This window comes from Aquarana catesbeiana, linkage group LG01 (genome assembly GCF_042186555.1).
Source record: "Aquarana catesbeiana isolate 2022-GZ linkage group LG01, ASM4218655v1, whole genome shotgun sequence".
NCBI lineage: Eukaryota > Metazoa > Chordata > Amphibia > Anura > Ranidae > Aquarana > Aquarana catesbeiana.
The window spans coordinates 493,156,085-493,171,202 of NC_133324.1; the positions used below are offsets into that span (position 1 = coordinate 493,156,085).

The 15,118-nt window shown below is 42.5% G+C and overlaps 1 protein-coding gene across 2 annotated transcripts in view; it reads left to right on the forward strand.

Moving 5' to 3' along the window:
- Positions 1 to 15,118, forward strand: part of ARL9 (ARF like GTPase 9) — a 37,100-nt gene that overhangs the window by 14,238 nt on the left and 7,744 nt on the right. The window contains exons 1-2 of one of the 2 annotated variants that reach the window (XM_073592022.1): positions 6,884 to 7,002; positions 13,377 to 13,548. In XM_073592022.1, coding sequence (XP_073448123.1) covers positions 6,982 to 7,002; positions 13,377 to 13,548 — 193 coding nt within the window. In that variant the 5' untranslated portion in view covers positions 6,884 to 6,981. Of the gene's footprint in view, positions 1 to 6,883; positions 7,003 to 13,376; positions 13,549 to 15,118 lie in introns of those variants that run through there. The other variant, XM_073592016.1, reaches the window with a different exon arrangement.

Consider the following 15,118-nt stretch of genomic DNA (forward strand, 5'->3'; position numbering starts at 1 on the left):
CTATCACAGATCCCCCCCCCCCATTACAGACCCCACTATCACAGATCCCCCCCCCCTAAAGACCCCACTATCGCAGATTCCCCCCCATTACAGACCCCACTCTGTCACAGACCCCAATATTACAGATCCCCCACTATCACAGACCCCACTATCACATATCCCCCCCCCATTACAGATCCCCCCCCATTACAGACCCTACTCCATTACAGACCCCACTCCATCACAGATCCCCCCCCCCATTACAGACCCCACTCCATCACAGATCCCCCCCCCATTACAGACCCCACTCCATCACAGATCCCCCCCCCCCATTACAGACACCACTATCACAGACCCCACTCCGTCACAGATCCCCCCCCCCCCCATTACAGACCTCACTATTACAGATCACCCACTACCCCCAATATTACAGATCCCCATCCATTACAGACCCCACTATCACAGATCCCCATCCATTACAGACCCCACTATCACAGATCCCCACCCATTACAGACCCCACTATCACAGATCCCCCCCCTCATTACAGACCCCACTATCACAGATCCCCACTATCACAGATCCCCACTATCACAGATCCCCACTATCACAGATCCCCACTATCACAGATCCCCACTATCACAGATCCCCACTCCATCACAGATCCCCCCCCCATTACAGATCCCCCCCCATTACAGACCCCACTATCAAAGATCCCCCCCATTACAGACCCCACTATCACAGATCCCCCCCCCATTACAGACCCCACTCCATCACAGATCCCCCCCCATTACAGACCCCACTATTACAGATGCCCCCGCCCATTACAGACCCCACTCCATCACAGTCCTCCCTCGATATTACAGAGTCAGACTGTCCCTTTCATCAACACAGCATTCCCCGCTCCTCCCCCTCCCCACACTGCCCTACCTTAGTCACACAAGCCAGGAAGCACGCATGGCAGATCCAAAGGGCGGGACTTTTCAAGTTAAAGGCGGTTGATTGGTTGCTTGGGGCCGCCCCACTGTCTAGCAATCAATCACTTGTGTTGTAACTTGAAAAGTCCCGTTGATGTAAAGGAGAGACCCGCCGCGGCTCCCATGTAAATCAAGGATGTGAGCGGCGGGCGGCAGAGGGGAGGGAACACTCAGCCAACCATCTGGCGAGGCTGCGGGCCGCATAGGGCTGCTACTGGGTCCGGATCCGGCCTGCGGTCCGCCATTTAGTGATGCCTGGGTTAGTGGGTATTTTTTATGTAATATATTTTTTTTTTTTTTTTTTTTTACTAGTAATGTAGCGATAATCAGTTTTTATTTTTATTTTTTTTAAGCTGGACTGTGACATTGCGGCGGACATAACGAACGCCTAACTAACACTTTTTTGGCTCCCCCTGTGGCCAATGGGCGCACGCCACTCAGTGAACTTGTGTTGAGAACTTGAGCTTCCCCGTTTTCCCTTTGTATACACAGAGCTGGAAGGTATTTTAATGCATTTGCCTTCTCTATGTCCTCAGTAACCAACTCTAAATTATCTAGAAAGGGGCCTACATGCTCAGACCTGACCTTTTTACTGTTAATATGCATTTTTTAAGGGTTTGTTCTACTCTCTTTTGCAACCAGACGTTTGTTTTTTAATTTTTTCAGCCTTGATTTTATTTTGTTTTCTTTGTAACATTTAAATGTTGGTAGTGTTCCATCATTCTTATATTTTTAAATGCTCTTTTCCTGTTTTATTTATAGCTTTTAAACTTTTGGCTGTGAGCTACATAGGTTTTATTTTGAGCCTTTTTAACTTATTGCCCATGGGAATATATTTTGCAGTGTGTTTGCATGCAATCAGTTTGCAGCATTTCCAGTTCCTTAACCACTTGCCGACCACCCCACATATATGCAACTCCTACAGGCAGAATCACGTACAGGTACGTGATTCTTCACTTCCAGGTCTGCAGCGCGCACACCTGGTTTCCCGGCGACCGGCTCCCGCTGTGATTGGACTCAGCGGGAGCCAATCAGCAGGTCCGTCGGACCCGCCGATCGCTCCCGACAGAGGCAGAACAGAGGTCTGTGACAAGGGAGGACAGAGATCTTGTGTATCTAAACAGGAACACCGATCTGTCTTTCCACAGTACAAGTGCCCCCCCACGCTCGAGCTGCATGATTCTGGCAAAAATTAGAATTCTAAAAAACATTTTTTTCGCTTAGAATAAAGATCACGATTCCTTTATAAAGTTATATACGGCCTGACTGTTTTTACTTTTGCAGTCAGTTAGCAGGGATGACTCATTATAAACTGTCAGGGCCGCAATTAAGTCTTCGTCAGGCCTTTTGTTTAAAGGCTACGTCTAACTTTTATGCCTTGTTACATGTTACACCCATATTTAGGGTGTAACATGGTGCCAAGCTGCTCCCCCCCCCCCCCCCCCTTCAGGATCATGAGGTTCTTTTACCTGGTGGCTGCTGTTGTTTAAAATGTGCAGGGCGTCACTCGCACAGCCATGTCATTCATTCATGGAGATCTGTGAATGAATAAACCACCATTAAGCCATCGCAGCAGAGGGACTTAACGGTATCAGTAGAACACTCGTTGTTCAGTGACACTTCCTCCAGTTCAGTAACCAAGCTGGAAATAGTCTGCTGATGTGTATTTTCAGTGAAGCCATCTTTTCCATAAAAGGAACTTTTTATGCAACGTTTTGGCTTGCCTGCTGTGTTTTATGAATGTTTCAAATACCAATTTGTAGATTCTCTTTCTAAAAGCTGCATTCATATCTATCGGGTTCAATCAAGTTTTTAAAAGGATTGTTGAGAGTAACTAAGTTACACCTAGACTACAGCTAGATGGACTTTTCCACAAATGACAGGGTTTATTTATCATCTATGGATGAATGGAGCTGTAATATAGGTGCGCTCAGGACAGACTTTGGTGTGCACAGGGAGGCATTCCTGTACATATTCTGACTGACAGGTGCCAGGTATGGTTGACATTTCAGACACTCTTATGCCCCGTACACACAATAGGATTTTCCGACAACAAATGTTTGATGGGAGCTTGTCGGAAATTCCAACCGTGTGTAGGCTCCATCGGTCATTTTCCGTTGAAATTTCCGACAAACAAAATTTGAGATCTGGATCTCAAATTTTCCGACAACAAAATCCGTTGTCGGAAATTCCGATCGTGTGTACACAATTCTGACGCACAAAATTCCACACATGCTCGGAATCAAGCAGAGGAGCCACACTGGCTATTGAACTTCATCTCTTCTTGGCTCGTCGTACGTCACCACGTTCTTGACGTTCGGAATTTCCGACAAGATTTGTGTGACCCTGTGTATGCAAGACAAGTTTGAGCCAACATCCGTCGGGAGAAAAAAAACATGGATTTTGTTGTCGGAAAATCCTATTGTGTGTACAGGGCATTAGGGTTAGCAGGTCCGTTTTTCATCCCAACGGACATCCTCTTGGTCCGATCGGGTCCGCTAAAAAAAAAAACCAATGGGATTCATCATCTTCCATGAAGAAACTGAGAAGACACAGACCTGCCATGTGCCTGCTCTGATCGTAACAGAATCTGCCCTGTGTGAAAGGGGCATTAGGCTCCATGCCCACTAGCGTTTTTTCTTAAGCCAAAAAAACACTGGCAAAAGCACTGGATAAAAACTGCTGGTAATGGCTTTTTGTAGCAGCGTTTTAGGAGCATTTAGAAGCATTAGCATTTTATTGGCGTTGTTGCAGTAAAAGGGAAAAAAAAAGCTCAAACACTTTTAGGAGCGGTTCTGCTGAAAAAACGCTCCAGGAATCTACAAAAAAAAATTATTTTTTTTTTGTTTTTGTTTCTGCTCCTAGACGCTGAAGTGTAAAAAATGCTAATAGCTAAAGTAGTGTGCATGGACACATAGGATAACACTATTTTGCTTTTAGGAGCAGAAAAGAAATGCTTATAGCTTCTAGGAGCTTAAAAAAAAAAACGCTAGTGTGCATCAAGCCTTAGTTGCTGCAAAAATCAATAATAGATGCAAAACTATAAACAAAAAATGTTTCTTGCCTAAAAGCAGACATAAACAGAACAGACCTAAATGAGTGGCATCCGTTTACATCCATTCAAATCCGTCTAAATGGAAAAGGGTGCAGCCTTGTTCCGTTTAAGAAAAAAACAGACCTAAACGCATGGAGGCGGATATAAATTGATGATCTTCCATTTAATCCTCCTGCCCATAGACACACATTGTGGTTCAGTCTGGACCTGTCTAAAAAACTGAAAGAAAGATATAGACTGAACGCCCTTTGTGAAATGGCCCTTAGGGAGCCCTTCCTACTGGCCCTTAGTCATTAGTTCAAAACGTAAATACACACATGCCTACTTAGATTATGCTGTCATTTAACTACAGACTGCAGTGACATACCATATGATTAACGGACCTTAAAGCGGACCTTCACTCCTATGAATGACTTAAAGTGGTAGACATCCGCAAGAAAAAGTAATGGCACCCCTGCAGGTTTAAGTCATAAACCTCACCACATTACTAGCACATTATAACAGACTTGCCTGTACATGGAGTCCTCCAGCGCAGCACTGTCATCTTCACCCAGTCTTCCTTCCAGTTTTGCAGATTCCAGCTCTATGAATGTCCCGAGTTTGCAATGATGTCACTCCCTAAGCATGCACACGGGAGCCCTCAACTCAGAAGCACATGCGGCAGTGACGTCACAGGCTGCATGTTGTGTGAATACCTCCTAAACAGTGCAAGTTTAGGAGATATTCACTGTACCTACAGGTAAGCGTTATTATAGGCTTACCTGTAGGTACAAGTTCAAAAGTGGAGTTTATTTCTACTTTAACCCCTTCCCACTGCCACCTCCCAGCTCTTGAAGAGGTTCTAAATGCTGGGAGGCGGAGGTGGGCATTCCAGTCATATGACCACTGCTATTGGCAGTCGCAGTGGTCACGTGGTCGGATAGCTCCTGATTGGAAGTATGCATTTGGAGCTTTCTGATACCTGCCGGCTGCTGTGCCAGGTGCTTGCATAGGGCCGCATATACAGTGGGGAAAATTATTATTTTATCCCCTGAAAATTTTGTCTATAATTATATAATTTTTAACATAGGTGTATTTCAAATGATAGAGACAGACCAAAAAGAAAGAAAAAACACATGATACAAATGTTATAAATTGAGTTGCAGTTCAGTGAGTAAAATAAGTATTTGATCCCCCTTCCAACCAACACAATAATTCTGGCTCCCACAGACTCGCTAAAGTATGTGCTCATGTGGTACACAGATTAGTCCTGTCAGTTTAGGAAGGTGCTCCTAACGACAACTCACTGTGTGTATAAAAGACACCTGTCAGAACGTTGGGGACAAGATTGTAGACCTGCACAAGGCTGGAATGGGCTAAAAGACCATCAGAAAGGAGACAACTGTTAGAGCGATTATTTGCAAATGGAAGAAATACAAAATAACCATCAACCGTCCTTGGTCTGGAGCTTCATGCAAGATTTCACCTCATGGGGTAAGGATGATCATAAGAAAAGTGAGGGATCAGCCCAGAACTACATGGGAGGAGCTTGTGAATGATCTCAAGGCAGCTGGGACCACAGTCCCCAAACAAACCATTGGTAACACAATACGCCGCCATGGATTAAAAACTTGCAGTACCCGCAAGGTCCCCGTCCTCAAGAAGGCACATGTACGAGGCCATCTGAAGTTTGCCAAAGAACATCTAAATGATTCAGAGAAGGATTGGGAGAAAGTGCTGTGGTCAGATGAGACCAAAATTGAGCTCTTTGGCATTAACTCTACTCGTGTTTGGAGAAAGATAAATTCTGACTGTGACCCTAAGAACACCATCCATACAGTCAGGCATGGAGGTGGAAGCATTATGCTTTTTCTTTGCTAATGGTACAGGCCAACTTTGCCGCATTAAGGGGCCAATGGATGAGGCCATGTATTGTTAAATCTTGGAGGAGAACCTTCTTCCCTCAGCCAGAACACTAAAGATGGGTCATGGATGGATCTTCCAGCATGACAATGACCTCAAACATACTGCCAAGACAACAAAGGAGTGGTTCAAAAAGAAGCACATTAAGGTCATGGGAGCCTTGCCATTCTCCAGACTTAATCCTATCGAAAATTTATAGAGGGAGCTGAAACTTCAAGTTGCCAAGTGATGGCCAAGAAACCTTAAGGATTTAGAGAAGATCCGTAAAGAAGAGTGGACCAAAATCCCTCTTGAGATGTGTGCAACCTGGTAACCAACTACAAGAAACGTCTTACCTAAGTACTTGGTGGAGAAACCCTTGACAAGCACAAAGTGATGTTTTGCTTGGGGATTAAATACTGATTTTACTCACTGAACTGCAACTCTATTTATAATATTTGTATCGTGTTTTATCGGATTTTTGGTCTGTCACTATCATTTAAAATACACCTATGATAAAAATTCTAGACCTTTAATTTCTTTGTAAGTGGGCAAACTTACAAAATCTCCAGGGGATCAAAAAATTTCCCCACTGTATTCGGCCTTGGCGTTAACACCCACCCGCCGAGAGACCACATATATGCGTACAGCTGGCAGGCAGAGGTTAAGGTTGTTGAATTCATCCCACTCTGCAATATAAACCACTGATTATTATTTCTTTGGCTTTGTTTCCTTGCTTTATACGGAGCCCCAACATTTCTAGTGCATTGTGTGAACTTTACAAAACAAAGCAATGTCATGGTACCATTTTAGGGGGATAAAAAGCCCACTGACACGATGACCCAGTTGCTGCACATGTTTTGTTTATGTCTTCCACAGAATTGTGACGCTCAGTCTACATCATGGCACGTAAAGGTGTATAGCTTTTAGGTTAAAGCTGGATTAGAGTTAACTGTATTAGTAAAATCTTATTAATGGCAGCTCCAATTAAATACATCACAATTGTTTCCCTACTTGAGCGCCACTAACTGTTGTTAGTGTTTGCCTCATGAGTCCTAGTGTCTGGTCATGAATGTGGGGTGCAAGAAGCCATGGAGAAAATAATCATGAAGGTAATCTTTTTACTGCTTTATGCAGATAGTTTTCTTAACCTAGCAAATATAAGTAATACTTCTCCTCTTCCTTTGATTTCACTGCACTTTTTAAAACTGCTTGCTTTTTCTTGTTCATATGAAAGATTGTTTAAAAAAATAGTTTACATTGAATATCTGTATAATTGTAAAGCTATTACTGAAGCCTGTTGATATATTTATTGTTACCTGGGTCCACAATATGGATCAAATACTATTGATTTTATAGTATGCAACTGATTTTCCTAAATATAAATTACTTTGTATAAACTGTAGGAAGCAAAGATTTTTGTGTGACGTGCATAGCTATTTTTAAATTGTTTAGGCTTGCTGATATACAGTTTTTCAAAATTGTTCAGAGCAATTAAAAAGTAGGTATTCTTTATTTGGTTAAGTAGACCTGTCTGTGTGGCAACGTGTAGCTAAAAAAATGTGTTAATGCATCTTACCAGTCCTTTGATGTGGTAGCTGCATTAGTTTCCTCCTTTTTTTTTTTTTTTTTTTTTTTTTTTTTGTATTTATTTTTTTTGTTTGTTTATTACACCATTTGTTTATCCCAGCTTCATCTCCATTACATGGTAAATTGATGGGATTAGTAGTCTATTTAAAGTGGTTGTAAACACTTAAAGACCACTTTTTGCTACAGGTAAGCCTATAATAAGGCTTACCTGTAGGTACCAAGGATACCTGCACGGTTTAGGAGATAACCCCTGTATTTGCATGTGCCAACTTAATCGGCATATACGCACTGAAAAACGGCACGTAAGTGCTGTTGCTTCAGTTAGACTGTGCCGTTACCGGCGGATCCCACACGCGGGAGTGACAACATCACGTCTCCGGCCAATCACAGCACTGTAGCCGTGATACCCGGAAGTAACCCCCGGGAATGATGTCACCGGCCGGTGCTGTGAAGAGGGCTTCGATCTCAGGTGAGTATTACATAATAAGCTAGTATGCTATGCATACTAGCTCATTATGCCTTTTGTCTTGCAGGTGATAGGGTTTTTTTTTTTTTTTTTTCAAAAGTGGGTTTTACAACCACTTAAAGCAAGATATGGTTCTTGGACTTTATTTTAAGCTCAAAGGAAGTGACATGGATGATGCATTTCTGGCGAGATCGACATTTTATTTTCTGTACTTGCTAAAAATTTTCTTAGTCTAAGAATAAATAAATAAATGTAGCCACCACATTTAAGGAATGGTAAGCTGTAGTAAAAAATTTTTTTTTTTTTTTTTTTTTTTGGAATTTGAGATGCTTGAGGGGTCCCGTCCACCATCACCGCCACTAGTTTTCCTACATGGGGAATGTAAATGACTGGGGCCTGCTTGGGAGCTGCACCTACCATTGGCACTACTGAGCATTCTACATGCAGTGTTACATACAAAAGGAAGGAAGGGAAAGGAAGGTCATCTTATTAGGCAGTGTAAGCCACTGGAGTGGTAAGAGGGCTTACATATGATACATATGATTACATCCACTCTATAGGACTGTAGTGACTTAAAGCGGAGTTCCACACAAAAATGGAACTTCCGCTTTTCGGACCCCCCCCCCCCTCCGGTGTCACATTTGGCACCTTTCAGGGGGGAGGAGGGTGCAGATACCTGTCTAAGACAGGTATTTGCACCCACTTCCGGCATAGACTCCCACAGGAGTCTATGCCTCTTCCTATCCCTCCGCGCTGTCTCCTGGGAAACACAGGTCCCAGGAGATAGCGGGGACCAGTTACGACGCGCAGCGCGACTCGCACATGCGCAGTAGGGAACCGGGAAGTGAAGCCGCAACGCTTAACTTCCTGATTCCCTCACCTAGGATGGCAGCGGCAGCTGCCGAGAGTCGAGCGAGTGATCGGTGTCGGCTGCCGACATCGCTTGACCCTGGGAGAGGTAAGTGGCCATTTATTAAAAGTCAGCAGCTGCAGTATTTGTAGCTGCTGGCTTTTAGTATGTGTTTTTTTTTTTTGTTTTTTTTTTTTGTTTTTTTTTTTTTTTTTTTTGGTGGACTCCCTCTTTAAGGGCATGTACTAATGACGATGATGGGTCTATGTGACAAAGAAACATCGGCTTTCTAGCATGAGTAGCACTAAGCAGTGAATATGGACACTTTTGAATGCATTTTAAGAGGGCATATTAGAAATCATTGATGAGTTCAATTTATTTGGGGTGGTGTTCTACAATGAAGCATAAAAAATATTCCTACTGGACCTAACTTGCCAAGTATTGTTGAATATTTGACATTAGATCATCCCTACAACAAATTTCATCTCAGTAGTTTGTGCATTGATATGGTTGATTATTAGAGCTTTGTGGTCCAATTGAGCTGTGGAAGGAATTGTGTGCAGGTTATTCCAGTCTCTACAGACTCTAGGGTTTATGTGTGGTCCAGACATATGGGGGATAGGTGTTAGTAACAACATTGTCTCCCCTTTTTTTTTTTTTTGGAACTGAAAACAGCCAATAACAATGGGCTTTTAATTGTCCTGCCAGTAGTTTGCATTTTGGCTTAAATTGAGTTATTGCGGCTGATAATGTGGGCTTTGAAGATCCGATGCCACGTGATACCCTGACCTGTTAGGGGTGTTGGCACCTTTGTGCCGACGTGGTATGGGTCTCTGATGGGTGGGGGGTCTGAGGGAGGTGGGGCCGTGGGGGTTGGTCAGATGGAGGCACTAGTTGCCCCCCTGCCCTCGTGAGTCCCCGCCTCCCTTATCCCGTCACTCTCCTAGATAAAGGCGGGAAAGAAGTGATGCAAGATGTTTGTCCTTTCTAGAAAGCTTGGCCATTGAGTCACACAAACTCCACTATATTGCCACTAGACCAAACTGTTATTGACACAGACTAAAACACCAGCAACAGTTATAGCAGTTGCACATTCTTTATTAGGAAGTTGAATTGTTATTATTTATTTACTTTTACTCTTATGTTTATAACTAATTTTCTCCTGTATACATTAACAAAAAGAAAAAAATAAGAAGGATTAATGTATTACCTGGAGTTATTACTTTTTGAAGATGTAACTGTATCCTACAGTTTGCCATTGTGCAATGTAATACTTTGTCTTTCATAAATAAAGATTATATAAAAAAAAAAAATTCAGTTATTGCCATTCTCATGCACATATGTAGGTGCTCATTGGTGAGCCTAGAACGATACTTTGTTTTAATAATGTTCATAGTGGAGAAAGCTGACTCACAGCTGTACGTGGATCCAAACATGGTCAAGGTGTGTAGTGCTACCTTGATTAGACAGAATTAGAAATTGGTCACAGGCACAGTCTTTAGCCAGAAGTTAGCAGGATGGGTTCCTCCAAAGTGCTCTCTTAGTGCAACATTTGTTTGCAGGCCAATCATTTCTGTCTGTAGAGATCCCTCATGTGCCCACTTGAAGGTCTGCATCACCTCCTTTGAAAACACTGACATCTTTAATGAGGAATGGATTGTGGATGAACAGGAGGATCTGCTGTCCAAGACTGAAGCTATCAAACCTTTTACTGAAGTTTCCAATGAGTTTATTTATGAAGTCAACAAAAAGGAGAAACATCTGTCTTTCCTTGAATCTGTGCTTTCACCTTTTGTGAAATGCAAGCACTCTTGCAGATCTTCCTTGAACAAATCCAGTTTTCTCTGGAAGGAGCGGACAGCAGTCATCAAATTGCAGATGGAATTGGTCTTGCCCTGGAGCTTTAAATTGAGTTCATTAATGTGTGATGTTATGTCCACTAGGAAAGCGATATTATCCATTGTGCTCTCATCTTGTAAAAACGTTCTTGCTTTCTGACTTTTGAGTTGCACTAAGAAAGCAGCAACTTCTGTTCGAATGGACCAAAAGCGTTCCAATACATTGCCTTTACTCAGCCATCTAACATTGTTGTGAAGTAAAAGGTCATTTGCATTTGCGTCAACTTTTTTAAGAAACTCTCTTAGTAAACGATGTTGATGGGATGAGGATACCCTGAGGAAGTTGATGAGTTTCATCATTATGTCCATGACTTCTGCAAACTTGTCTGATAGAATGGCACACAGGACAGTCTGGTGAATAATGCAGTGGTAATAAATAAGGTCGGGGTTGCCCTCTTTCAGTCGTGCCACAGCTCCTCTCTCCTTTCCTACCTTTTGCAGGGGCACCATCTGTGGTAACTGAGACCACTTTTTCAGATCTAACTTCCTCTTTCTCAGAATCTCCCTCCATATATGTCCTGTCCTGTCTCTGTGTGTGTGTGTGTGTGTGTGTGTGTGTGTGTGTGTGTGTGTGTCTCAAGTGGTGTTACACCTAACCGGTCCTCACAGAGTTCTTTTTTGTTTCTTTGTGAAAAAAATCTTACATACACCAAAAGCTGGGCATTATCAGTTATATCTGTTGATTCATCAGTGGCTAAAGAAATGCATACTGCACTCTGAATACCTGCATCAAGTTGTCCCAGTACATCCTCTGTTAATATATCAGTCTTTTTCATTGCTGTTGATGCTGACAATGGGATCTGGTTGATTTTTTTTTTTTTCTACACAGCTCATCTTTTTGTTTACCCTCAAGTAAAGTTTCAACAACAGCATTCTAACACTCCTTTTACAAATGTACCATCGATGGTCTTTTGTGTTGCCCCAAAATCCATGCTATTTTAAGTGAACATTCATTTGCACGCTGCTGACTGTAAATGAATGTGAGAGGACTTTGGTGGATCCGTCATACTGGGCTTTCAGTTCCGTTATTTTATGTGCCCTCACCTCGGAATGCTGTGGATATGTTTGTGCAAACGAACTGTGTTTTATTTCGTAATGACACTTCACATTGCTACTTTTTTATTAATGCCACGGTTTTGCAACAAATGAAACAAACTGGTTTCATACTTCCCATAGGAAGAATGAACATATATTGGTCTGTCCCTTCATCTTTGAAGACTCGGTTTTCAGCGTCTACCTTGCTTATCTTGGCACAAGCCATGCTCTGTCACTTTTGCTATGTTTTCCTCCACACACTTTGGTAACACTCTGTAAATGTCCCCATAAGTGTTCCCCCTTACATTGGGTGCCCTATCAGACTAACCCCAAAAATCAGTTGCCCTCGTCAGAGTACTCTTACATCGGGTATTCTTGTCAGAGTGCCCTGCAATGGAAGGCCCCCTTACAGCTTGTGTCTCCCATCATTGTGCCCCCTTATATCATTTGTCGCCATCAGAGTGCCCCATTATATAAGGTGACCCCTTACATAGGGCGTCCTCATCCGAGTGCCTTCTTACATTAGGTGTCACCATAAGTGTGCCTCCTTACATCAGGTGTTCCCATCAGAGTGCACTTTAAATTAGGTGTGTTCATCAGAGTGCCCCTTTACATCAATTGTCCCGTTTACAGCGGGTGTCCCCATCACAGTGCCCCTTTTACAGCGGGTGTACCCGGCACAGTGCCCCTTTTACAGCGGGTGTCCCCCTTAACATAAAATGTGCCCATCAGTGTTGCTCATAAAATATGCCCATCTGAGTACCCCTTAACATAAAATAAGGATCACGCTGATGGGTATATTTTTAATGTTCACACCGATGGGCATATTTTGTTATTGGGCATACTTTATGTTAAGGGGCACTCTGTTGGGCACAACAAAATATGCCCATCAGTGTGCATATAAAAAATATATGCCCATCAGTGATCACTGGTTAATATGTGGCCCACATACCTTGAATGAAGGAGGGCACAACTGAAATGCTGAAGGGGCGGAAGCTGCAAGATATACCTTGCAAGGAGAGCCAGGACCTGGGAACTGCGAGCAGCAGGGGGGCAGGGCGCACACGTGACATCACACCAGTACTCACGGCCCGTGAGTGTGAGCTGGTCTTCTGTCAACTCCGAGAGTCAGGTAAGGAGCAGGGGGCTGACGTACACACGCAGCGTCACGGTCCCAGCAAACCAGTGATTGCTGACATTTACAACTACACTGGCAGTCTGGGAAGAAGCATCACTCGGACCGTGGGCCGCCATTTAATTACGGCTGCTCTAGAGGACCTTCTAGTAAGTGCTAGTTATAGGACTTTGGTTCCTGCATTGCTCAAGAGTGGAGGTGATTGATTTGGAACCTTTTGACTGCCAAGGAGTCGCCTTGTATAAGAGCATTTTCCAGCAGGCAGTAATTCATATCCTTCTTTGAAGAGCTATGGGGGCCACAGGTATCCAACATTTCATCACATTGAGGCTTGTAGCTCTTAAAGAGAGCAAACATTTAAGTTAAAGTGACCCAATGTGTATACACTGCTCAAATGACCCCCTCTATGAAATATAGCTTATGACAAATATAACTGACGTAGTGACGTAAGTAAAGTAAAAAAAAACAAAACAAAAACAGTAATACCTTTTTTATATTTTATTCCTTAATAGGTAAAAGCCTCCTTGCGGAAACAAGTTGTGGTAATAGGACTTGATGGATCTGGAAAAACAAGTGTCCTGAATTCCATAGCAGCTAATAAAGGGAAGTTTGTCACAACACCTACAGCCGGTGTTAATGCATTGTGTGTCCACAATGGAACCTCTAAAATGGAATTTTTGGAAAGTAAGTCTTTTTTGATTTGTGAGCTATCATAACGGCAACTATTCGGATTTCTTCCTTTAGGGCCCCTTTTACACATGCGGACCATTTGTCCATTTTTCATCCATCCGTTGATGGATAAAAAACTGACATTAATGCATCTCTATGGAAAAATGGATGATCATCCATTTACATCCGCTTCTGTCAACATCTGTTTTATGGAACTGATCAAAGCCCTTTTTTCTTTTCTTCAAAAAGATGAATGCAAACGGTTCATTTGTGCATGAAAAAATGTCTCCAGGACTCAAGTGGTTTAGCTGGATGATGTAAAAAACTGGTGTTAAAACGGATGCAAACTGACGTAAACTTCATCTGTTTTTCATCCGTATTTCTTTGGAAAAAATGTGACTGAACTGATCAAACGAACGGTCCGCATGTATGAAAGAGGACCTACTGTTAAAGAGAAACTGTCACTACTCCTATAAAGATAAATATTATAAGTTGATATACTCATATAGGAATATGTCAATCTGCACGCGTTTCCCCATTCTTTGCCCTGTTGAGCTGCAAAACGGACCTGCTAATTCATTCCCACTTGGCAGCGTCGGGAATAATATTGCTCTGTAATTTAGACGCATGTTGCTGCTCCCCATCCCTAGCCCTGACAGCCAGCAACCTGCTAGGGGTCAGGGAGGCCTCACACAACAGGTCTGCAAATTGTTAGAGGCTTCCCTAGCCCCTGCCATGACCTTGCCTGACTTCTCCTTTTACTGAGCAGTCACAGGCTTGGGAGGAACAAACCTGTAAGTGTTACCCAACTACAGCAGAGAAAAATCCAGTTTTCTGACCTGCCAGACATGGCTGTGCTGTATGGCAGATCTTACAACTGGTTAGACAGGAATTTGAATGCTTTGCAGGTAAACTAACTTCCTTTATATGTATTTTATCTCTGCATTTAGCCACTGTTTAGCATTTACATATGTCAGTTATTTTTATGTTCCATCAAGGAGATTCTCCTTTAATTCCTTTAAGAGGACATCTCCGCAAAGGGATAACTCCTAGACAGTTGTCATCAAAGTAGTTTACCCATTGCAAGATTTCCTCTCACTCCCTGTTTCTGTGACAACGCAAAAATGTTGGGTTTCTGCTGACTTTCTATAGACAGTGGTTACAAGGTCCATTAGAGTGTAAATCTCCCAAGCAGGGACACAGACGGCAATAAAAACCGGATGGAGGTTTAAACCTTTCCACATTCTGAAAACTAAAGAAAAGGTTCTGGCTTTTAATATTCATTTACATTTTGGGAATTACCGATTTCTCTGTTAAAAATCTTTTTTTTAATTTTTTTTTTTTTTTTTCTTTTGTTAGTTATTTTTTTTTGTTCTAATTCTGTGTGTGTGTGCTAGTTCAATAACAATTGTTACTTTAAAATTGAATAAAGGATCATTTACACACATTAATAAATTATTCTAAAAAAAAAATTAACCAGAAAAAGATACTCTAAAATGGTCTAACATGCAAATATTTTTAAGGCTGCTGTTCTACAGACTCCGTAACACTGTGCCCCTCATGCTGTTGCCCTTTGAATTACTAT